The sequence below is a fragment of the Mixophyes fleayi genome, chromosome 4 (assembly GCF_038048845.1).
Source record: "Mixophyes fleayi isolate aMixFle1 chromosome 4, aMixFle1.hap1, whole genome shotgun sequence".
Lineage (NCBI taxonomy): Eukaryota > Metazoa > Chordata > Amphibia > Anura > Limnodynastidae > Mixophyes > Mixophyes fleayi.
Genome location: NC_134405.1, coordinates 194,566,684 through 194,592,703, shown reverse-complemented (window position 1 = coordinate 194,592,703; position 26,020 = coordinate 194,566,684). Strand labels below are relative to the sequence as shown.

Here is a 26,020-nt window from a genome sequence, read left to right as displayed (position 1 = left end):
GGGATCATCTCTCCAGGGGTTGTGCTCTTGACTTTCCCGCCAAGACTCCAATTTCAACTAGTCTATTAGCATTTTACAGTTGGTATCACTCTGATCATTTATTTCCTAACATCAATAACTAGAGTATGCAATGTGCGATCTCTTCGGCGAATGAATCGGACAACTGCTGACAAATGGGGGATTAAAATGACACCAAACATGACACAGTTCCTGCAATCTGAACCTCAAATAACACTAAAGTGTACATATAATCATAATATATAAACTAATAATAAACTAAATACTATCTGCTCATAAACCACTGTGGAATGGAACCAATATAAATATGAATTATATAAATAACTAAATAATAGTGTGAGTATGCGTGCGTATTTTACCGCGTGATCATGCCATGTGTAGCGTGGCATACTGATACCAATATACTTTCGTTAATCCAATTATACGACTTTGACAATATCATAACAATACCTTTTTTTAAGAAAAAAGAAAAAAAATTTGAATTTTGGTGCAAGAAGCCAAGTTTGTCCTGATAGTACGGGCAAAAAAATTTACATGTAAAATGTAACACTTTTCCAAGGAATCTTGCCCAAGCTAATTTAGAGCAACTTTTTAAAAAACCTGCCTTTCCTACAGACATTGAAAGGGTTAATTATACAATTCTTCATATAAAACAGAATATTTAGTAAACATTAATTTACTTTTCCACAGTGCTTTCCTATTGTGATGTAGCTAATTGACTCTTACAGCAAGTTATGAGTTCCAGACAAATTGAAAGTTTCAAACAAATATTAAAAATGAGATGCAGCTTTGTACACTATTTATTTGTAACTCCACGCAATAATATTTCCAAATGTGCCCCAAAAGTGCTTGTGCTGTTTTGTTGCACAACCAACCCATTTATGTGCAAATGCGACCGTATTTATTTGAAGTGTATACATGTGGATATCATGATTGCAGCGGGTGCAAAATGTTGCATCTTCTGATGGGAGGAGCTGGACTGCTTGTTGTGGGATAACCTCTTTCTTCCTAAAAACAGGGGGCATTTTATGCTTTCAATGGGATAATTTATTTATCATCTAGGTGCATTTGATATTTGTTCAGAAGACTTTTATAATTGCTTTTTTTAAAATATAATAAAAAAAAAAAAGTGTTACTTATTTGGAGCTCCTCTTAACGGGGGTTACATTACCCCAATGTTTGAGAAGTTGTATCTTTCTTTTCAACTGTTTTTAGTTAAAGCCATAATGGTGTTCTACCACCTTCCATAAACATTGTGACAATTGTGTCAATGTAGGTGGTGATATACCAACTGCTCTCACTTTTTCTTAATTTATGCAAATTTGGAGATAAATAAGTTTGTCATTGAGAAATAATGTTCATATGTTCTTTTGAACAACAGCAATGAACTGAACAAAGGTGATGGTTAGGACATACTTTTCCTCTTTAGGAATGATAATCAGTTATTCTGGATTATTGTCTAAAGTAGTTTGTGTACCGTTTGTGACACTTTTAAACGTAAACCCTTTTGTTCTCCCATTTGTGTCAGAAGTAAAAGGTCTTCTCTTGCAGGTACAATCTTCCTGTGAAACATGATCTGCGTCCCATGCACTTGGCTGTTGTGGCTTGTGGAGATCGACTGGAAGAGACTGTTACAATGCTGAAATCTGCACTTCTGTTTAGTAGAAAACCCCTTCAGTTTCACATTTTTGCTGAAGAGCAACTACACAATGACTTCATCACAATGGTAAGTTACTTACAGGAATCCATTGATTTTAGATTCTCCCTCACCCCCCTTTACTGCCTAACAATTTCCTGGTGAGAAGTGTTTATTTTAGACAAAATGGCAGCTTTGTTTTGTTGCTTCCTGCTGTCCTAAATTACCTAGGACTCACTTACCTGCATGCCTCTGTTGTCCCTCTGTGTTCCAAAACTTCCATGTAGCCTGATTTTGTCTTTGTATGTATTTGGCATTTACTGGTATTACTTACATGATTATTGCACATTTACTGTACAGCTGCAGTTTGGCTGAAAAATTGACAGTTACTTTGAGGAGAGAGGTTGATTATATATTTGAACATCTTTGTAACCAAAGTAATCCTCCTCCTTTTACAGCTCAGCAGTTGGGGATTTCCTCAGAAATTTAAGTACACGTTGTACCCTATATCCTTTCCATTGGAAAATGCAGCAGAATGGAGAAAACTCTTTAAACCCTGTGCATCACAGAGGTTATTCTTGCCGGTAATATGCTTTTTAATGTGTTCAGTAACATATGTCTATTTTACTTGTGCTGTCTAAATACTTTTTTTTTTTTTTTAAAACATTTTAAGGAGAATATGATCTAGAGTGGGTACTTTGGTATATATACGTTTTATGGAGACCTGTATCTTGGGAAATAAAAGCACAGTTGGAGTAGGATGGGCTTGGCCTGGTAGTGTGAATCAGCATGGAGAATTGCTATATGAAGAAAATATCAGTGATGGGATGTTCGTTGTTTACTTAAAGTATCAACTAAGTTGTAGTTGTGGAGTCTTGAGTGAAAGTTTCTTAGGGCAGTAACCAAGGTTGGTTCCTCCTGTCAAAACTGTAATTAAATAAAACGTCATTCATATATAGAAAAGAAAAATGTATGAGAACTTTGTGTGCACGGTATGGGAAAACAAATACTGTGACTATCTGCCGGATGGCAAAAATTATTATTGTAGATTTGTAAGGCACCACAGTGCTCTGCAGCGCCGTACAGTAAGGAAAACAGTATATACATTAAACAGGGACATACAAGTTGGGAGCAGCACGGGAGAAGTCTTCTATGTGCGAGCGAGAAGTGGTTACCAGAGACAACACCATGCGCAGATCAGAGGTAGATCTAGGAGAGCTGGAGGGAGAGTATTTTGATATGAGATTTGAGATGTATGAGGGGTGGTGGTGTTGAGGGGTTTGTAGGTAAGGGCAAGTAATTTGAATTGGATTCTGGAGGACACAGGAAGCCAGTGTAGGTATTTGTTAAGTGGTACAGCAAATGTGGAGTGGTGAGAGAGTAAGATCAGTCTTGCAGCAGCATTTACAATGGATTATCGTGTGGCTATATGGGTGTCAGGAATGCCAGATAGCAGGAGGTTGCAGTAGTCAAGACTGGAGATGATGAGAGAATGGATAAAAGTTTTGGTAGCATGTTAAGTAAGAAAAGGACGTATCCTGACAATGTTTTGAAGGTGGAGTTGACTGGACTAGGAGAGAGTCTGGATGTGCGGAATAAAACAGAGGGTGGGGTGACAGCGGGCTTGGGAGACTGAGGAAATTGTGGAGTTATTGACAGTGAGGGAGGTATGAGGACAGGTGATGACTCTGCAAGAGAATAGGTGTACAATGAAAAAAGTAAAGGGCCCAGAACAGGTAGGAAGTGAACCATGAAAGAACTATGTCACAGAGGCCAGTGGAGTGAAGGGTGTGTTGGAGAAGAGTCTTAAAAATGACAAAATCTCCATGTTGAACACCGTGTAGTATTCCTCTGTAGTCCTGTGTTCAGCATAACAGCTTCATGCTCCCCACATTCAGCCAAATGCCCACCATACACAAGCCTGTGCTCAACATAAAGGCATAATGCCAGTCACAGTCCAAAGTAAGCACCTTTAATTAAGTTGTTTAGCTGCAATGGTATCATCATATTGACACCCTGAGACTTTTACTTGTGTTACACAGCAATAGTGTTTGTAATTACTGACTCTGTTAGTTTCTGTGTCGTGAGACTGGTCAGGTTCATTGCGGCCACAGAGTGTGCAGCTGTCTGGAGACTACCGCAGTTCTGTTCCTTTTTATGTAAAAGTATATCTAAATGTAATTCATAGATATAAGTGAAGCTGCCATGGTAATAAGAGTTTGCAGCGGTTTTTCCTTTTAAGAAAAACTGCTCCTGACACTAATGCTGGAAACATGCTACTGACAGTATATATAGGTAGTAAAGAACCAAGACTTGTATTCCCCAGTCAAGCTAGAGCAATGATCAATTGCCTTATGTGCCCTCCCCAAACGCTGGCCGTCCCGCAATATACAAGCCTCTGTAGGGAAATCTGTTTTGTTTGGGGTAACTCTGTTGACCAAGCTGCTTTGTCATGCTGCGGTTTATGGTGTTTGGTGTTGTAGCATGATACAATAGGTTGAGAAAAGTAGAGGTGTAGTTAGTAAGGGCTTATCCTGAATTATAGAGTTTCTTGCATATGTAATCGGCATTACGAGGAAGTGTGGAATATTACGTTTTCATAATAATCAGAGTGGAGGTGAAGGGGTGAAATTGGAGAAATTATTGGTAGTACTCTGCAAGAAGAAGTTGTGGTCCACTGCCTTCTTTGCAGTGGTCCACCAAAAGGAGTAATTTTGGAGAGAAGTTTTAGGTGGTAACATTATCTTGTATATGATTAAATTAAATGCTGAGGTATAACAAGAATATGTGTAGGTATGTCAAAAGCAAGAAAGGAGAGTGGAAATGAAGAAAACTTATAGAGCATTGATGTAACCTGTGTTAAAGTAAAAAATTAATATTACACTATTAAGTAATGATCTCTTCTCTTTGCAGTTAATACTCAAAGATGTGGACTCCTTGTTGTATGTTGACACAGACATCCTGTTTTTACGTCCAGTAGATGATATTTGGTCCTTTCTGAGTCAGTTTAATTCTACTCAGATTGCTGCTATGGCTCCGGAACATGAAGAGCCACGCATAGGATGGTATAACCGCTTTGCTCGACACCCTTACTACGGAAAGACTGGCATTAATTCTGGAGTTATGTTAATGAATATGACTCGTATGAGAAGCAAACGCTTCAAGGCAAGTGAATGTAGTTTTTCAGACATCTGTCCATCTGAAAAGATTTTTCGGCACTTTTACAACAAATATTTCACATTTTGCTACATTGATTGACAAGATATTCTAATATAGACAATACTAATAGAAATATTAAGCTATTAATTATGTTTGAAAAGTTTGTTTTAAATACCTGGAATAGTATCCACGGTGCAGGGGGCTGATCAGTTGGTTGTTGGGTTAATTGGCATGATGAACTTGCTAGATCCTCTCCTGGACAGACAGGTGATGGTAGGCATTTTTTAATTTAATGTTTTTGTGGGAGGAGGGGTTCCTAATTTACTCCCAAGTAACAAAAACCGTTATAAAATAAAAGCATACGTTTCACATTAAGTCAGAAGGAAATGTCCACCATACCTAGCATTACTGTAACACAGCTGCTTAGACCTTCTCTTACTGATTTGCAAATTTGCTTTTATTGAATGATTCTGGTTGATAGGTATACCCAGCTAAAAACTGAAGAAGTGGATGGGAAACTCATGGCCAGTAAGACTGAGGGGTAAAAGTTATCAAGCTGCAAGTTTTCAGCAGGTTTGAAAAGTGGGATTTTTCCTATAGCAACCAATTGGATTCTAGCTATCATTTTGTAGAATGTACTAATTAAATGCAAGCTAGTATGATTGGTTGCTATAGGTAACAGCATCACTTTTTAAACCTCCTGGAAATTCACAGCTTGATACATTTACCCCTGAGTGTGGAAATAATCAGCAGGTTTCATGTGGTATCTCCTGACATTTTATTTGCAGAGGCTTTGGACTGCTACACTGGCTGCAAATACAATGGAGATGACAGAGGTGCATAGTAACCGAAGCATCTGTCTAACATTACAAGCTCACCGTGACTAAATTTGATGCTTGAGTCTGACATATACTAATCCCATATACTAATTCAATTAAGTCTTTATCCATAGTTCAATTTCTTTTTTTGTTTTTGTGTGTGTGTGTTCTTACATTGACAATTTCTGAATTACTAGAATCAAAACTATTGTAAATAAATAAATTACAATAGTATAAAGTGAGTTGGGAAGTGTTTAGTAGGTCTGACCATGTGTACTATATAAATCAGCCATTTTAGCATGACATTACTTAGTTTGAACATATTCTACTGTGGAATCTAGAACAGAATCCATTTAGCTAAACAAGAGGAAAACCTCATGTCAGCAGCTTTTCTTTTCTCTTCATATAGAATGACATGACTCCTGTTCATCTGCATTGGGGGGAAATCCTTATGCCATTGCTGAAAAAGTACAAGTTAAACATAACTTGGGGGGACCAGGATTTATTGAATATTGTATTTTCCCACAACCCAGGTAAGTTTTTGTTCTGATGGCTATGACCAAATTTTCAATATGGTGAGGTTTCTGCACGTCAATCTCTCTCTCTGACATTGCTATAGATGAGTAATCTGATTAACTTCTTGAAAGATAAATGTGCCTGTGTGTGGTTTTTTTATTTTTTATTTATATGTGTAAATGTAGTCCTTGTAAGAACTTTTTAACAACTGCCACTAAGTGCCTATGTTGATTTGTTGGTATCTATCATGAACCTGAAGAAAATCAATAAGTCCATGCAAAGCACGTTAACCAACGAGTTCTGTCATGCTACGCTTTTAAAATCTTAACCTTAAAAGTTTAGAACAAAATGGTTATTTTGAAAGCGCTTTTCAGGCCTTATCTGATGAAAAGCATATTAACAGCGAACAGTTGTGAATAAAAAAGGAGAATATATATATACCTTTGCGTGTGTGTGTGTATAGAGAGATCTATATATAGATATATCTATCTGTATTAATTTTATTTTTCCTAAAAGTACCCATTTTATTGAAGACCGATTTCTTGGCTCTTTCACATTATTAAATTATGCTCATGAAGCTGTATTCTTCTTAGAGACTAGAAACAAGCTTTCCTTTTCCAGACTGCATGACAGCTGTTAAATATGGGTTTATTCCTTAGTCAGCTATGTAGAGAGTGAAAAAAAATATCCCTGGAAGGAATATAAGGTGAATCTTCCTTCCCTTTGGTGTCTCTCCTGTGTCTCTCCTGTGTCTCAGCTGAGTAAGGCATGTGTGTGTCGAATATTTTTATTATTTTGTCTACTTATGTGGCTTACCTGTTCCCAGCAAGTCCAGATGGTTCCATGTGATGGACCTTGCTGAGTTCAAGCAGGGACAGAGGTGACTCCCATGTGAATGCATTCCTTCCTATTTTTAAAGTAGCAAATGCATGGTTGGAGAGTCGCCCCTTAATTTCAGTGACTCCAGGAGCACATTGCACCTGGCTGCTGAGTGAAAAGTCAGCCTCTTTATAGCTATGCTCCGGACATTATATATAAATAGGCGGGGTATAAGAGACTGTACCATTGGACATAAAGTACTGCAGTGTTACCAGGAGAGCCTGGTTTAAATAAGCACAAAACCAATAAGGTGATTTGCGCCTGTATGACATCACATCCGGTGCGAGCTGTTTGCTGATCGGCAGTAAAGACATGTGGAACACTTGGAGATCCTCCATTGCAAACTACATTTTATCAAATAAATTCTACATCATGGAGCTGGTATCCACATCCCAAAAAACACCTGCCTGGTAAACTTATTTAAGCTCTGCAATATATATTTATTGCAAAGTTTGAATAGTTTAGATTGGTTAGTAACCCTTTCCCTCTCAGTACTCTTTCAGAGTCTGCTGAAGAAAAAATTTCAAGCGAATCTCTTAAACCTTTAAGTAGGCATTATGATGGGACTGGCTGTAGGGCTCACGTAGTGCCGGTTCTATTGGGTTAAACAATTGTTTGTTCTATTTTAATAGGACTCATAGTCAGGTGACTTTGAATACAGAAGCAGGTGCACAAATATTGACGCTACAATTAACATCTGATACAATGTTTGCACTAGTGCAGTAGGTGTGCATTGTTTTGCGGGAAGCATTCTGGAAACTCAACTAGTATCCAATCTGTAGGCAATTTTCTTTGTTGCTGGAGAAAATGGCCAAACTGCAAGCTCAGGTATGTAGTGTCTGTCTGTATCCTTGAGTCCACCACTGCCTCGGAGAGTCCCCAGAAGACGTTTTGCCTGGATTACTGTAACCTCTGAAAAGGGTAAATATCCAGAGGGACACAAACATCCCACAAACTGTGCCATTGAAAAACTCATATGCTGCTCTTGCAGGGTTGTAATGTACAAATGATATAGGAAATACACAACATGAGGATGTGGGGACTAGCTATAGGAACAGGAAAATAAAATCTCCTAAAAGAACTACACTTCTCTTAGGTGGGGGGGGATTCCATTATAAGAGGCATACATCTGGGAAAAGCTACCGATGTAGAGAAACAAGTAAGGTGCTTACCTGGAGCCCAAGAGATAAAGAATGCATATTAAGAATTGTGAAAGCAGCAAGAAAAGATGGGGAGGTGGATGTCATTGTCCACCTAGGGACAAACGACCTGGCTAATGCTGAAGTCATGGCAGTAAAAGATGAATTTAGAAAGTTTGGGACTGTTTTAAAAGAGGTGGCAACCACTGAAACATTTTCAGCAGTATTGCCAGTGCATAGAGGTGAAGACAGAACTCACTGCAGCAGAAACTTTAATGTGTGGCTAAATAAGTGTTGTTATGAGGAGAGATTTGGATTAATAGATCAGTCATGCCATCTGGCAAGATAGGGGATTAAACAGAAGTGATGGACTGCACCAATCTTCAAGGGGAACCAGAATACTAAGTGAGCAGTTTGAAAGCTTCATCAGGAACTATTTAAACAAGCAAAGGGGGGCAGTGAACTAAACGGGAAAAAAACGATCTGCTCCCCCAACCAAGAGGTATTGTTTCTGCAGGCTAATAGTACAGAAAACATATCCACAGCAACAAAAGACAATGCAGGTCAAAACAAAATAAACATAGAGAGAGAGATGAACAGAAGATGCTCAAACAAAATTCTTGGACCTATGTGTGCTAATGCTAGAAGCTTAGGTAATAAAATTCCTGATCTAATTGCTTTAATGACAAGGGATGATCTGGATATTGTGACTATTACAGAGCCATGGTGCAATGAAAATCATGACTGGGACATAGCTATACCGGGATATACGTTATTTAGGAAGCACAGAGTGGGAAGAGTCGGAGGAGGGGTAGCAATGTATGTGGGGAAAAAAAGCATAAATACTACTTTAATACAAAGTATTGAAGAAAAAACTGAGGCCCTTTGGGTGACCATAGAAACTGGGGATAAGGCTGTTGTTCGTACTGGGTGACTACCTGGTCAGGAATAACTGGACAGGAACTTACTGCAGGACATCAATAAAATGGCATTAAAAGGAGAGGTAATAATCATGGGAGACTTTAATCTACCTGATGTGAACTGGGAGGAGTCTTCTGCAAGGTCCACTAGAAGTAGGGACATTCTGAATTCCTTGCAAGGAGCATCCCTCAAGCAAATGGTGAGGGAGGCCACTCGCGAAGATGCAATATTAGACTTAATTCTTACAAATGGTAACAGGATATCTGATGTAAATGTGGGTGAGAACCTAGGATCCAGCAACCATCAAGCAGTATGGTTTAGTATAAAGACAGAGGCCAACTCATACCACACAAAAACAAATATGTTAGATTTTAGGAAGGCAGACTTTGTAGAGATGGAAAAATGTGTAAGTGACTCTGTTTTGCAGAGTGGAAGAACTTGAAAGGAGTGGTGGAAAAAATTAAAAAATGCAATACTTAAAGCAACAGACCTTTGTATCAAAAGGGTTAAGAAAAGTACAAGGAAAAGGAAGCCACCAGAGTGGTTTGCAAAAGAAGTAGCAAGTATTGTGAAAGAAAAAAAGATGGTCTTTAGGACATATAAGCAGACTCAGAATAATGAAGACAAATAGGTGTATCTTGCTAAGAAGGTAATCAGATGTGCAAAGGCACAAGCTGAAGAGAATATGGCCCAGTCAGTGGGTAAAGGGGGAAACAATTTATTTTTTGTGGTATATATAAGTGAAAGCAGAAAAACTAAAGGAGGAATAATAAGACTAAAGACAGAGTGAAAGTGGATAAATCAATGGGGCTAGATGGGATAGATCTAAGGATACTAAAATAGCTTAAAGGGGTGTTGGTAACACCATTAACAGATTAAGAAGTAATTCCAGAGGACTGGAAAAAAGCGAATGTAGTCCCACTACACAAAAGTGGAAGCAAGGAAGAGGTGAGCAACTACAGACCAGTGAGCCTTACATCAGTAGTAGGAAAGTTGATGAAAACACTCTTAAAATAAAGAGTTGTAGAATATCTCAAATCCAGTAACGTACAAGATGCCAAACAGCATGGATTTACTGGGGGAAGATCATGTCAAACAAGTCTTACTGACCTTTTGGAGTGGGTGACTAAAGTACTAGATCAATGAGGGGCTGTATGCTGTAGATATAGCTTATCTAGATTTTAGTGAGGCTTTTGACACTGTCCCACATCGCAGACTGTTAAATAAACTTGAAAGCTTGGGATTGATTTCCAAGATAGTGGAATGGATAAGATCTTGGTTGCAGGATAAAAAAACAGAGTTATAGTAAATGAAGTACATTCACATGAGGGAAAGGTTACCAGTGGAGTACCCCAAGGATCTGTACTTGGACCAGTGCTTTTTAATATTTTTATTGGAGACATCACAAATGGTATTGAAGGGAAAGTATGCCTTTTTGCAGATGACACAAAGCTATGCAATAGGGTAGACACACCAGGAGGGGTAAAATAAATGACTGATTATCTAGGTATATTAGAGGAATGGTCAAGAGAGTGGCAACTACAGTTTAATGCCAAAAAATGCAAAATCATTCACTTGGGTCTCAAAAACCCAAAGGCTAAATATAGTATTAATGGCACTATAATGGAAACTACTGAGGAGGAAAGGGATTTAGGAGTCACTATTTTGAGGTGACTTAAAGGCAGGTAAGCAATGCAACAAAGCAATGAGGAAGGCAAGTCTGATGCTTGGCTGCATAGGGAGAGGAATCAGTAGCAGAAAGAAAGCAGTAATATTACCACTGTATAGGTCATTGGTACGGTCTCATCTAGAATACTGTGTTCAATTCTGGAGGCCATATCTCCAGAAGAATATAAATACATTAGAAGCTGTACAAAGAAGGGCAACTAAAATGGTGCATAGCCTACAGCACAAAACTTACCCTGAAAGACTAAAAGAGCTTAATATGTATAGTTTGGAGAAGGGAAAGGGGTGACCTGATCGAAACTTTTAAATATATCAAGGGTTTGAGTAAGATACATGAGGGAAACATTCTTCAGGAAGAGAAGTACTAGAACATGAGGACATGCACGGAAACTGGAGGGACGTAGGTTCAGAGGAAATTTGAGGAAAAACTACTTCACAGGGTAGTGGATAAGTGGAATAGCCTCCCAGCAGATGTGGTAGAGGCTAATACTGTAGAGCAGTTTAAACATGCTTAGGATAGACATAAGAATATCCTTATAAAGAATAAGGGATCAAATAAGGTTTAAGGTAACCATAGGTTAATAAAAGAATGGGCAGACTAGATGGGCCAAGTGGTTCTTATCTGCCGTCAAATTCTATGTTTCTATGACTCTGTTGGGCTCCAAGAGCTGGGTGGAGAACTCGGGAAATAGGTGGCGGGGAGAAGACTGATAAAGCATTGATCATGTGTATCTCCCTTTCAGGATAAAGACGCTCCTAAATGGTGTTCAGTACCAAAAATTGATGCAGCTGTAGCCAGTTTGTCTACAAAAGCAACTATTTCATTAGAAGATGAAGACCCATTAAAGGATCCTGTGGCCAGAAAACAAAGTTGCTTTAAGTCCGTTTCCTCATTTACAGTACTAAAGTCTGGGGTAGCTATGGCTTCTGTCTCGAGTACTTATTTTGGACAGAGACCGTTCATAAAGATATGCAAGAGAAAATAGACAATAATAACTTAAAAGCATTGAAAGTATGCAAAAAGGAATGGATTTTTTTGTGAAGCCACACTAGATAGTTATAACCCATTATACTGCACCAAAAACCCAGGTTTTTGTCGGGGCAAGCCCAGACGACCTGGGTCGAGGTGCAGTATTAATGATCCCAGATCTAATTCCCGGGTCATTAGACCCGGGTCTTTTGGTGGGGTAATTCCTGGGTCTGCCCTGGGAAGCCTGCACTATGAATGGTGCAGCCTGGGTTTTTCAATCTGGGTTTCACCTGACACAAAGTTTTTTTTTTTTTTTTTTTACTTTAAACAATCACAAAATCACAAGAGGAACCAATCAGAGTTCCTCTTGTGATGTTGCCATGGAGACCCCAGGCAGACCCGTGTTCAGTGTGAACGCAGTCTACCCGGGATTTTGACTCCGGGGAGCCTCTGTCCCCTGGCAATATCCCGGGTTCATATACCCGGGATATTGCCTGGGCAGTAGAGTGAAAACTGTATTACTTGCTCATCTAGAAGTGTAACTAAGTGGAGGTGTATTTAAAACAATGCTTTGATTGTGAGTCTGCCACCCACGGATGCAGCCATATGTTATTTTGAAGACTACAGCTAGTTACACTTCTAGATGAGCAAGTAATTGTGTGATTCTGAGGATTACTTGGAGGTAAATCACATTATTTCCCACAAAATATGAGAGCTAGAAGTTTTCCTTCCATCTTTCCAGCAATTCAGAGAAGCCTGAAGCTATCGTCCAAGGAAGCCGTATTTTCAACAGTTTGGTGGTACCACATTTAAACAGCCTTTTCGTTCCTTAAGGAAGAAGGTAAGCTGGAACCAAAGACTAAACATACCTCAATGGAATCCTGTGGGTGGCAGAATATTAAAACATGCAGAGACTTGACTGCTCACCACTCGAGATCGCTGGATTGCGCCATCATTTGCAGAAGGTACAAGAACGAGTTCCATTCTATAGCCAGATAATATATAGTTGTAAAATTAAGAACCCTTCTCCCTCCTTACTTGGTAGTGGAAATGAATGCACAACAAAAGCGTTTACAGACATTGCTAAATGAAAAAGTAATTCTGTTTTTTTGTAAAACTGAAAGGCACAGGTTTTAATTTTCAAGCTTTTTTTTCTGGTCAAGAAAGCATCAGGTTTCTTAATAGTCCTAGATTTGAGACCACTCCACTAAATAATTTGTGCAAGACATTTCCACATTCAGTACAATCCATTCTCCAAGCCACAGAGAAGGGAGACTTGCATATTGTATAGATCAATTGATATTTCCCTATCCACTGGTAAACACTGGGCCATGAGGTATAGAGCCTCTTTCAGGACATGGGCACTTTAAATAATTCTAACAATTACATGCTCCTCCCTCTCATACCTTTGCCACTATGTGAAAAGGCCTGAAACAGAGTCCTGAGCTCTTGGCAGGACTCTAGGAACTCTTTCACCTGTTGCCTTTCTAATAATTTTATATAAGTCAACCCCCGAATAAACATCACCATAAGACACAAATTCGAAATAAAATAAATAAAAGAAACGGGCTGCCAAGGCAGCCTAGTAAAAGAAACACTGTGTCCTAAGGGCACTCTTAAAAAAACAAAACAAAAAAAACCTGACTTCCCTGCAAGATGGGGAGGTATAAGAGGGAGGAGCATTTAATTGTTAGAATTATTTAAAGTGCCCATGTCCTGAAGGATGCTCAATACACCATGGACTAAGAGAAAAGGATTTAACGGAAGTATAAAATCTCATAATCTCCACATTCCTATTTTACCTCAACATTATCAGTTTCTCAGATTCTTTATTCTGGGTCGACATTTGCAATTTGCACACCTTTTATTCTGACTGTCCACTTCTCAAAGTACCTTTAGCAGGGTGCTGGCAGTTCTTATGGCAGCTCTCAGAAAACAAGTATTCATAATATGACCTTATCTGGATGACATTATAGTAACTGGGAGCTCAGAAGTTGCCAAAGACAGAACAAGTGATGACTCTGTTAAATGCAGTTGGATCATCAACACAGTCAAAAGATATCTGTTGCCAATTCAACAGCTACAGTCCATGGAGGACTGATAGACACATTGAAAGAAGAAAATTCAACATCTAGCATACCAAATTCAAATTCAGAAAAAGGTGCCAATAAGGAATTGTATGTGCCTACAAGGAATGTATTCTTCTTGGGCAAGATGGCATGCAACGTCTTCAACTGTACATACTAAATTGGTGTGATTGCAATTTAATTTCTCTATAACCATACATCAGGCTTACAAATATCACAAGGAATCCTTTGGATGGTGAAAAAATAAGTCTAAGGATGGAATTGAATTCCAGATGAAGTCCCATTGGAGTCTCACGTGATGCAATGCTGGGATTTACAAAAATCAGCAATGTTTTTGGTATTGTGATACCTGGAAATAAGTGCAGCTACACATTACGTAAGGCCCCTGTGGGACCTTGTAGTGAATTGAACTCCCTCTAAGAGTTCAAGTAGTGTCAAACTCACAAACAGAATGGACTGTGTCCACTTCAGACTGAAGCTCCAAATGCTGGGAATCTCATCTACTTACAGAGGTAGCACAAGGTGTGTGGCTCCAGAACAAAAATGTCTTCAGGCAAATATTCTAGAAATGAGGGCAGTATAGCATGTGATTTAACGCTGTCAACCTCTCAAGACAGAAACATCTCAGAATTTTTTACGATCTACCAGATGATAGTTGCTTTCATGAACCAACAGGGTGGAACAAGATTTAAGAACATGATGACAGAAGTGTCGAGTCATAAAATGTAAAGAAAAAATAATTTGACACTGCACTCACTATATGTAGTGGGGAAAAAAACAACAGGATAGCAGACTGAGTCAATGCCAATGTCATGCAAGGCCCATTCTCATGGGTGAAGAGATTTTTCAGTTGATAGTGCTGAAATTTGGGTTCTCTTATAGACCTGATTGCTACAAACACAAGCACCAAGGTAACACAATTTAATTTTAGTCACAGCGATACCAGAACAATGGGATTTGATGCCCTATCAATTGAGTGGAACTTTCAATTAGGGTATTTCTTCCCTGCTTTTACACTAATTACCCACATGCAACAAGGAAACGGCAGAACAGGGAATGTTTTTGGAACAACCTTACCCTCTACCAACTCTTTCAGACCTGCTACACAAGGAACCAGTTTTACACATCAACACAAAAACGTTGTCACCGGAGTTTGAACAGTTCTATACAGCTTCTGCTACAGTTTCGCAAATTTTAGATTTTCTTCTGGGTGGTTTAGACAAGGGTCTTTCTCTTGCTGCCCTGAAAGTTGAGGTTTCTGCATTGCATTTTCCTAGACTCAAGTTTGGCATCTGATGAGCTTTTAACCATTACAAACCTTTTATAGCACCTTGGTATTACATGCTCTAACATTGGATACTTCAAGCGCAGGCTAAAAGGGATCAAAGTGACAGTATCAAATGACAGACATTTTAAAGTGGTATTTCTGATAGCAACCATATCTGCCTGTCAAGTGGGAGAACTACATGCTCTATGGTTTAAAGAACCTTTGCTAAACATATTTATGGACAAAGTGGTATTCAGAACCAATACTTTTCTGCCTAAAGTAGATCTACTTTTCATATGGATCAAGAAACTATTGTTCCTTTTCTCTATCCGCAACCAACTAATGCTAGTAAAGAGCAATTGCGTACCCTGGATCTTGTCAGGGCAATTTTATTTACCTTTCCAGAATGAAAGAAATCATGAAGACAGATCAACTTTTTGTTCTGCCTCCAGGGCTCCATCAGGAATATGCTCCATCTAAACATACAATATGGATTAAGGAGGTCATTGTGCAAGCTTTTACAAGTGTAATGGAAGCGAGGTACCAGAAATAATAACACCTTGTCTAAAGATGGTGGCAACCTCCTGGGCACAGAAAGCTCAACCCACAGCAAATGATTTATGCAAGGCAACAGGGTGGTCATCACTTCATATCTTTACTAGACATATTCTGGATGTGACAGCTTCTACTGAAGTTCAGTTTGGATGGAAAATCCTTTAAACTTTGATTAAATAATACAAAAAAAGTTTGCAGTACTGGCTCATGTATTGCTTTGGTACATCCCATATGTTACGGCTGTCATGGAGCCTTGAAAAGGAATGCAACAATTATTACCTTAATTTGTTTCCTTGAGAGAATCCATGGCAGCCAGATCTTCCCACCTGTGTTGTCGGTGGGATGTTTTTTTTTTTAAGGATTGCTTGGAAGATTTTCAAAGACACTAAAGGGAAGGAGTTTACCTTAAATGTCTTCTGGGTGTCCTCCCTTTTTCTGTTTCTACTGTTTCTAGCTGACTAAGAAGTTAACCCATATGTAATGGCTGTCATGAAGTATTTCAATGAAATATACTCATTAACTCTGATCCGGACAGCTGGTCATTGCTATAATTTAAGTGACCTTGTTTCTTGGGAAAGGGAAGTCTGTAGGACATTGCATAGCATTGCTTCATCCCACTGTTGCTTCAGCACATCCAGACAGACCTATTCTGTAAACTTCTTTATTGGAATTGGAGAAATAGCAGAAATGTGGATGCTATGGGTTAATTTGTTTTCTTTTTAAAATTCAATTTTTTCCTGTTTGCAATATAAATAGTATATCATCTATACAGTGTGTGTGGTTTTGTAGGCTGAACAAATATTTGAGAATTTTTACTATCAATTTGCTAGGAATCACAAGCTTGGCAAGCACGTCCGTGATGTCACTCTTATGTAATTGATAGTCTGCATTGTTTGGTCATGAATATTGATTATTTTAGCTGACAAACTGATACCACCAGTGTGTAAGAGTTAATGATCATGGTCTTTGCTCTAACAAATAGAGGGGATTTTACCCTCAGAAGGAGGCAGAGGACATACTATATCCATTCACATTGAACACAAGTGGTAGAGGGATACACACTATTTGGCACATAGGGGCTTGACTTAAAGTAGATCAGTCATTTAGTCTGCATCAAAACAGTAGCAACTAGTGTTCAGTCCTACACATATTGGTACAATGTGTAACCCGAAGATTTGAATGACCTCTTTGCAAATAATGTCTACTACAAAGCATGCACACTCTTATAATGTTTGCAATATCCCAACAGATGGTCTAGATTCACAAAAATAACTAATTTTATTTTCTTGCTTCCTACAACAGAAAGTCTCTTTATCTTTCCATGTCAGTGGAATTATCGTCCTGATCATTGCATTTATGGAAGCAATTGTAACAAAGCCGAAGATGGAATTTTCGTCCTTCATGGGAACAGAGGTGTATACCATGATGAAAAACAGCCAGCTTTTCGAGCCGTGTATAATGCACTAAGAAATGTAAGGCGCACTTTAGCTTCCATGGTAACTCTAACAAACTAATGTTTAGGACAGTGTAGATGCATTTAAAATGTACCTTTTACATACTTGTTATAAAAAAATTGTTTACATTTATGTCAGAAGTAAAAATGGGCTAAAATAGTTGTGCATAAAAGTAATGGAGAAATCAAGTTCTGAATAGTGCCCTGCCCCCTCTGCAATGACACCGGTAGATGGCTTTTTCCAGGACCAAACAGAAGAATCTCCATAGGTTGTCTAAGGACAAGCTAAAGAGGTGGCTGCACATAACTCTCTGAAACTCAGCCACTTGTGGGAGAACATATGGCTCCTAAAGATATCAGTCCATGGGATTCCGCTTCTGTCCTACTTTCAACGGGTCAAGGAGATTGGAGTCCTGGGGATGGCTCCCACAATATTCAACTGAAGAGGCGCAAGGGATGGTGGTAACTTGAGAATTTTCACTATAAAGGTGGAATTGGCCTTTTAAGATATTGGAATTTTTTGAATGGGATGAAACACAGTGGTGACAAACTTATGTTCGTTCCTAAAGTCTTTGCACAAGTATCTGTTCCATTGAGATTATTGCAGTTTGTGGAGCATGTTATATGATGGCATTCAGACAAGATATATAAGAAATGGCACCAATGGAATCAAACAAATTCTTTCATTTAAATTGATCCATTATTACAGTCTCCTTGGGATTAGATTGATGATATTTTTATTATTAATAATAATAATAATATCTCTTATGTAATGGTACCCTGAAGTGGAACTGCTTTTGTCATTTTATGTAGAGTTTCAGTTTTGGAATATCATTATAACTTAGCCTGGTTATTTTCCAACTTTTCTAGAGGTTATTACATGAAATGTATGCAAGGTTTTCAGCCAAGCTGATCTGATTTCTTTCTTTCAGGCTACAAATAATCAGTTTATTACTTGTAAACCCACTGAAGAGTTGTAAAATGTGTTGGTACTCATTGTAATAGAGGAGACAGTCTTGTATATAACCTTCAAAAATCAATACTATATTTTAATGGTGCTATATAACCAGCTGTCATGTGGATGTAAAAAATGAATGAAGGCACTTTTGGGGATGTGAGATTGCTCTGCACTCGCTGAAACTGTTCCTATAAAATCCTTGTGGGTTATTTGGTTTGTATTTATTTATTTTTTTAAATACTCTGAGGGGTCTGTACTTTTTACTTGGAAGATGACCTTTCTGTGCCAATCTTGTAAATTGAGAATTTGCTTTAGAATGCAGGCAAAGCTTTGTTTGTCTTCTAGAGGATTACTTTGATTTTATTTATGTAGCAGCATTAACAACATGCTGCATGGGCTACAACCACTTTGACACCCGGGCCTGTGGACATATATTAAATTAACTGCACAAATTACGCTACACACGAAGCTCATGTTAATAAATTGTGTGTCCCATAAAGACAATCTGTGTGTTGTCTTGTTGCATTTTAGGTGCCATTGGGTATCCTGCTCTGGTGATTTTGCTTGGTTAAAAAAAAATATCATTGCTGTCGAAGTATCTAGACATCTTAAAAAATCATTTGTTCTCAGAATGTCTATTTTAAGATAATTGCTTTTTTATTTTATTTTTTTCTTTTTTGTTTAGTTTATTAAACTTTTCTTCTAATAGAGCTGGGTGAAGGGGAGCAGAATATAATAGGGTAAGGGGATATCACATTAATACAGGAATTAAGTATACAGCAGGCAACAGGTGAAACAAGTCATATGACAAGTAGATGTGATCAAACAAGGAGGGAGTGAGGTTCAATCCACATGATTGAACTTTAGTGAGTTATGTCTGACAAGGAAAGGGAATTGGAGGGAAGGGAAGCTGGATGCAAGGGGGGATGTTAGTATAGGAATGAGGAAGGGTATGAGAATCAGAGGTCCACCTCCAAAGCTTTACTTAAACGTAATCTACACACTCCAAACAAGAGAATTGGTTGGGCTGGTCATAAATGATGCTTGTGGTGGGCTCCAGCTTATAAACTTGCCAAACTTTATTAATAAAGAGCAGTAATCATGAGGTGTTTTCACCCAATTTAATGCCATCGAGTATCTGGCCGCAGTGAGTATGTGAGCTTACTTGTAGGTTTTGGGACTTCTGGTACTGGTCAGTGGAGAAGATAAAAGACAATTGCCCAAGTAGTTTCCACTATACTTCTCCATTTATTAGGTAGTGAACATCTAGACAGATTAATTGCACCCTCTGGAATAGGTGCAACTGTGATTATTGCTCTAATTCTGTAACAGTTGCCAGAGCTGTCATATAACACATTTGCTTTTAATCATCTGATGCAATTGGGTGGGTGGTTTTCTAAATACCAGCTGATAAAATGTGGTGAATGTGTAATTAAAACAATAGTTTAATTCACATAAATATAAAACACATATTACAAATAAAATACATAAAAAACTGTACAAACAAGCAAAGAGAAAAAAGGGCTCCAGGCAAAGTCCAGTTATATATTCAATTCGGTCCAACACTTTCTTAATGGAACCTTATCTAAAGCAATCTCCTGAGGAATCCTGGTAGTATTAATATTGGGGAGAGAATGTATCCCAATTCATTAAAGTCAAATGCTCCAACACGAATCCCACTATTCAAGTGTAGCAGAGAAACCAAGGTCCTCAGTATGAAAACACTCAAATAATTATTGCCACCTAATCCTTCTGTTCCGATATCAGGTGTAAAACTGCTATTATACCAGATACTGGAACTCTGATTATGTTTAGAACTATCTTGTGTCTTGTTGCTGTGCTCAGTCTTACCTTGGTGCATAACAAGTGACATGAAACCGTCTTCCACAACCTCACCTTTGCAGCAGAGTTTGGATTTCCTCACTCTGTTTTACACCTACTACACAGCTGTTTCAGTTAATGACAGTTTTAACATACATATGAAAATGATTATCATTATCACCTGTTTGGTATGATTGGTTAATCATACACCTGACTATAATACTGCAAAATCCGTGGCTTTGTGCAAGTGTACCTAGAAGAATTGATGCTGTTTTGAAGGCAAAGGGTGGTCACACCAAATATTGATTTGACTTAGATTTCTCTTCTGTTCATTCACTTTGCATTTTGTTAATTGATAAAAATAAACTATTAACACTGTCGCTTTTGTTTTTGAAAGCATTCTTATTTTGAAGCATTTTTTTCCACACATGCCTAAAATTTTCCATCGCACTTTATCCTATTTTGCCTGCAATATTGAAGCGTGTGGCCAGTTTACCAAAGGGAACTTTTCACCAACAGCATGGGATATAGATTTTCATTTTTTTTTCAAATACTAAAATTGTACTGGTTGCACTTTCTCAAGTGTTTTATTCACTTAGTACACATTTAATACATTCAAAGGAGCTCACCTTGGATATGCTGATTCTAAGCTGAAATGTACCCTGTCTCCTTGGTCTACTGCCAAATCTTGCCCAATTTTGCTACTCATCTCTGAGGCCAAATAGGAGATTGCTAAGGGGGCTTGTGGCCAAGCTTTATGGATTACCGTGCAGTAAGCCAGATCCTAAGGCTTTCAGAATCTGACGCTTGTACGTTGCTTATCTCACATATTTTGGTAGTGTCCACTATCCTCATCAGTTATTTATATAGCGCCACTAATTCCGCAACGCTGTACTGAGAACTCATTCACATCAGTCCCTGCCCCATTGGAGTTTACAATCTAAATTCTCTAACACACACACACACACACACACACACACACACACACACACACACACACACACTCTACTAGTATGTTTTTGGAGTGTGGAAGGAAATCCACGCAAACACAGAGAGAACATACAAAGTCCACACAGATAAGGCCATAATCGGGAATTGAGCTCATGACCCCAGTGCTGTGAGCACTAGGCCACTGTGCTGTGCCACTATGCATGAATATTATTAGGAGAAATAAATAGGGATGTGTTGACATGATTTATAATTCTAATACTATTTTTTTTCTTCACAGTACACTTTTGGAGATGACCTCATCCGTTCTTTGTTATATCCTTTAGAACTGGAATTGCTGAAAACAGTACACACCTACTGTGGCAGGATACATAAACTGTTCACCAAACAGCTGGCAAAAAGCATTGACGACTTTTATACAAGGCAGTCAAATATAAGGTGACGCCTTTGGCTAAACTCAATGATGTGTAAACTAAATAGGATTGCACAAAGAACAGAGCTGCAGTGATCATATGCTTCTTTTCAGAGGAAGCACTACATGCTGTGTACACTTTTACTGGAAACTAATGTGCCAGTCCTTGAGAAAATGAACAAATGCTTTCAAAATATCCTACAGTTTTTGCATAATACTATACATGAATGTGGTTTGTTTATAGTTTTTAATGGTGTAAATGATTTCTCATGAATGTTTTGTAGCTTGTATTCAAGCGAAATGAAGGATATGAATTTGTTTTATGAATTGATGAAATGTTAAACTGTTTAACACTTTATGTTCCACTTCTAGATAGTAGTGGTAAGAACCTTGGGTACTGAACCTGTTTCAGGGACTACACATGAAGGGGATGGGTTACAGGTCAGGGTAGGGACTGGGGAATAGAGAAAGCAAAATAAACTTTACTGATTGAGCAAAATCACAGAAACTAGGCAAAGCAAGAATATTATATGTACTGGAGACTAATACAAAGGGGGAATAATATGTGAAATGTGTCCTTGTTGTTAATGTATGGTATATTTCTAACTCATGAACGTTGTTGTTTTCTTGTAGGCTAACAATTCCTATACAATTGCTACATTCTAATTCTCTGGTCTTTTGGGTTTCTCAACTGATCATTTTAACCATTTATAACAACATATGTATTTTTTCCTTGCATACCAAACTTTTGCTATAACCTTTATAAATTAACCTTATACTTGACTAGCTAAAAACACAGTACTTTTTAAATTCTGTAGTTGGTTTGTTTATCCTTAAGAGATTTGTTGTGCAAATTGTATTTATAAACCATGTTGTGTACAGTATATGCTTTTAAATGTGATTTTAAAGGAGATGTATCCCATCTTTGGAAGTGTACTGTTAGCTTACTTTATGCTTCAACTGTGTTTTTTTTTTTTTTAAAAAAAAGCAAAAACCCCCAAAATTTACATGTTCCTATGTAAGAAATTGTGGGAATATTCCTGACAGTTAATTTAGATTAGTTTACCTATACATAATTAACAAAATAATGATAAAATGTTTAAGCGCAGCAATTTTTTTGATTGAAAATAAAGCTTACTGTAAGCATAGTAATAACGAACGCCATGCTGGCTTTGGCAGTGCTTCTGCCAAGTAAAACTTAGAAGAACTGCATGAAGTGAGCACAGCCCTCATTTTGTTGATATAATATTTATTGAATCCTGATTTGGATGTGAATTCAAGTGCTGCATAGTGTAAGACATTTATGACAGTTACTGTATAATGGTGCGAAATATGCCATACACTGTGTAGGTCATGATTATAGCTAAACATGCTATTTTCCCCTATAAAATTGCTATCCCTGTGTTTTTTATTCAAGCTATAGAAAAGGCAGGTATTTTATAACACCATTATCATGATAGTATTAAACTTGAAAACTGGTAGGAAGTATTTCACACCAGGAGTGTGAGTAATACAAAACAATTCAACATTTGAAATATTTTGTATGGGACCACAGATGACTTGTTTTGAGTATTTCATAAACATCTTCTAGTATGTGTGCGAAGTAAGGTTAAACCACCCGTTTTGTTTTTGGACATAGTACTGAGTGTTTAAAACCAATCACGCAAATTAAATTGTTATGGAAGAAAAGACCCTTTAGTTTTTATTTGGGAGAGAAACAAACTAATTGACTTATTTGCCATTCATAGCCTTAAAAAGGGTTGGAAAGCTATAGAAGACAAGCCTTAAAAAAATTATCGTACTAGATTGCATAACTAATTAATTGAAGTTGGATATTAGAATTGGGATGTTAAAAAATTCAATTTTCAAAAAAAAATATTTTTTTTTAGGCTCCAAACATACATATTTGCTAATAAAAGATAGGTGTGCATTTTAGTTTAGAAGCTATAACAATACCTGTCTGCTATACATAATTTATTTGGCAGCTATAGGTAGTAGGCACTGCTACGCAGCCTTAGGGCTATCTGGCACGCCCCTTCCCACATCAAACTCCGTTTTGTTTTACTTTCTTTGCCTGTGTTGACTACCAGATGTAGGTAGCTTTGATATGACACAGGGGAGAGACCGATATTGGTGTCCCTGGAATGCTTGCAAAGTTGCAATTGATGACTTCTTGGGTAGTTTATTCTAACATAACCATGGATAAGCCTCCCCCCCTTAAAGACTGCATTGTGAAAATTACAAAGCAAGCAGGAGGATTTCTGGGTTCATAATAAAAAAAAAAGGCACATTCAATGGGCAAATTGTAGTTTTGGTGCATATAATCTTTAAAAATAGAATATTCTTTTAAAGAATCACTTGTGGTAACTAAACATTAGGAAACATTTGCATGTCAAGTGATACTGCAAAACATTTAGCAAATATACTGTATATACATATATATACACACACACACACACACACACACACCACAGATTCAGGGCTTAAATAACACAACTAAAATGCTTGTACATTGGTGTTTTCTAAAGAAAAAACACAATACAGGGGTGGAAAGTGCCTCAGTTTCCCATTCCTGGATGCTGCGTCAGGAATACAGGAAAAAACTGTCTTTCTGGGCATAGTCTTAAATGCAATTTGTAATCAACATGCCTGTAGCTCTGGCCAAATCACCTAAATGATCCTGTCCTACATATTTTATGAAAAATGGTTAGTACAGTACACTTGGGTGGTTGCCTCCATCTATCTTCGGACACTAGCTTACTTGGGTTGATTTACTTTGACCACTTATTTGAGTAAAGAGCATTCTTCTTGCTGTTTTAGTTTTGTTGTTTTACATGTGAAAAGAGCAGTTTACAATTTATTTTATTCCTTTTCAGAGAACTGTTGTGCCTTATACAGATATACAAGGAAAACAACTGCAACATAAATGTTTTGACAATCATTAGTTAAAATGTCACAATTTAAAGAATTGTAATGGTGATGTCCTTGGTTGGGTTTTACCTTACATGACATTAATGCCTGAAAACTGATAATTTCAGTACTGTATTAAGTCTCAACTTGTACTATTGTGTAACAGCGTAATTGCCACCAAATTTGTCTCTCGGTTTACTTCTAAAACTGTTTATTTTTTTTAATTCATCCTGGGCTTTCTGGAATGAAAATATATTGTGATCTTTTTAAATAAACATTAAAAGAGAAACCTCTTGTCTCTCTGGTGGTGCTTGTTCTAAGTAAAAGCTAATCTCATGTGTAATAAGTAAATGGTTCCATGGAAATATACATGATTGGTTTTACATGTTGGTTATGGCATTGCTGCTTCCATATAGATTGTATTCTACTAAACGCATAGATCGACAGGTATGTGGTAGTGGAGAGTGCAATAGAAATGTTTATGAAGGCAATAAGTGGAACTGTCTTTGGTATTGTAGTCAAATGAGGATGAGAAAATTTTGGTTCTAGTACCTTGTAGTAGAAGAGAGAATACAATTTTAATCAAATTATATTACTTTCACACACACTGTCCGCTAGATAAATCCTTATATGACTGTGATGGCTGTTCTCTCTAAACATCAAAGGAATAAAGTAACAAAAGGATGGTTGATGAACTGTCTTGTTTATATACATCTGCTTTTGCAGTGAATGTAAATAAAATCTAAAGTATAGGAACACTGCAAAATATCAGGAGAAATAAATGAAAAAATAAACTACTAGTAGTGAGCAGTAGGTAATATTTATTTTTTCCTTCATTTTATCTCCGCCAAACAAGCAGTGTGGCATTGTTCTTATTTACTCCTGTTTAATAAATGTAAATATTCAGAGCGTTGAATCTGTGTCTAAAACCACTTGTGTCGATAGGCTGCACTCAATGTGAGCAAAAACCCTACTAATAAATATAAAAAGCTAATTATCCCAGTTAATGTGATAAAACGACTACTACAGAAATGTCCACGTATCTATAATTAGCAACTTAATTTTTAGGGACTGTGTGATATAAAGGTTGTGTGAAGCTTTTCAGGCACTCACCTGGAAAACATACTGTGAAATCAGCCACCTGATGTCTTCATAATCACTTGTGCACTAGGTACATTATATGCCCATGGTTACATACACAACTTCACGGCTTACTGCAATTATTCCACAGCAGTATATGCAGTTGTTCAGGGTGTAATTAGCATTGTAATCCAATGAATATGTTGATTGACGGCTAGTTGAGATTAGTTTGTTGATTTCCGTAAATAGTTTTCGGTGTTCTTTTTCAATGCAATAAACCACCAGCTTTGTTCCTACGTAATCTGACACTTTTTGAGATGTGCTGAATTCCAGTTTAATCCCTTAATATTCAGCACAAATATTCTTTTTTTTAAAATTTTATAATAATAATTTTTAAATAAGGTACTGTTTTATTGAATTTTATTACATATAACAGAAAACAACAAAACACATACATTACTTAACCTATGTCAGCCAATTAGCAGAGTCCCAAGGTCACCCAGATGAGATCAGTGTGGGTATAGAGATAAATGTTGAATATATAAATGATATAATATATAGAGAAATGGCGCAGGTTCAGATTTGATAGAACAGTTACATAGACACGTATTTAAATACATAACTATCCTGCATATAGCCTCATCAGAGATATCACGTAAAGTAGCAGTTTATCAGCACCACAATAATGAGATTAAATTAATTTATTTAATTTAGCACAGACCAGACCAAGCGGAGATCTCACAATTAACTATCCAACATCCTGGACCATCCTTCTTTTTTTTTTCTG

At 37.5% G+C, this 26,020-nt stretch overlaps 1 protein-coding gene across 2 annotated transcripts in view; it reads left to right on the top strand.

Annotated features, from left to right (window-relative positions):
• The window catches only part of GXYLT1 (glucoside xylosyltransferase 1), a 53,199-nt gene extending 28,137 nt beyond the window's left edge, over positions 1 to 25,062 (top strand). For both annotated transcript variants that reach the window (XM_075209059.1, XM_075209060.1), the window contains 6 exons: positions 1,570 to 1,744; positions 2,113 to 2,238; positions 4,568 to 4,819; positions 6,041 to 6,164; positions 16,954 to 17,123; positions 21,112 to 25,062. In XM_075209059.1, the coding sequence (XP_075065160.1) occupies positions 1,570 to 1,744; positions 2,113 to 2,238; positions 4,568 to 4,819; positions 6,041 to 6,164; positions 16,954 to 17,123; positions 21,112 to 21,273 (1,009 nt within the window). In that variant the 3' untranslated portion in view covers positions 21,274 to 25,062. The remainder of the gene's footprint in view (positions 1 to 1,569; positions 1,745 to 2,112; positions 2,239 to 4,567; positions 4,820 to 6,040; positions 6,165 to 16,953; positions 17,124 to 21,111) is intronic.
• The last annotated feature ends 958 nt before the right edge of the window (positions 25,063 to 26,020 follow it).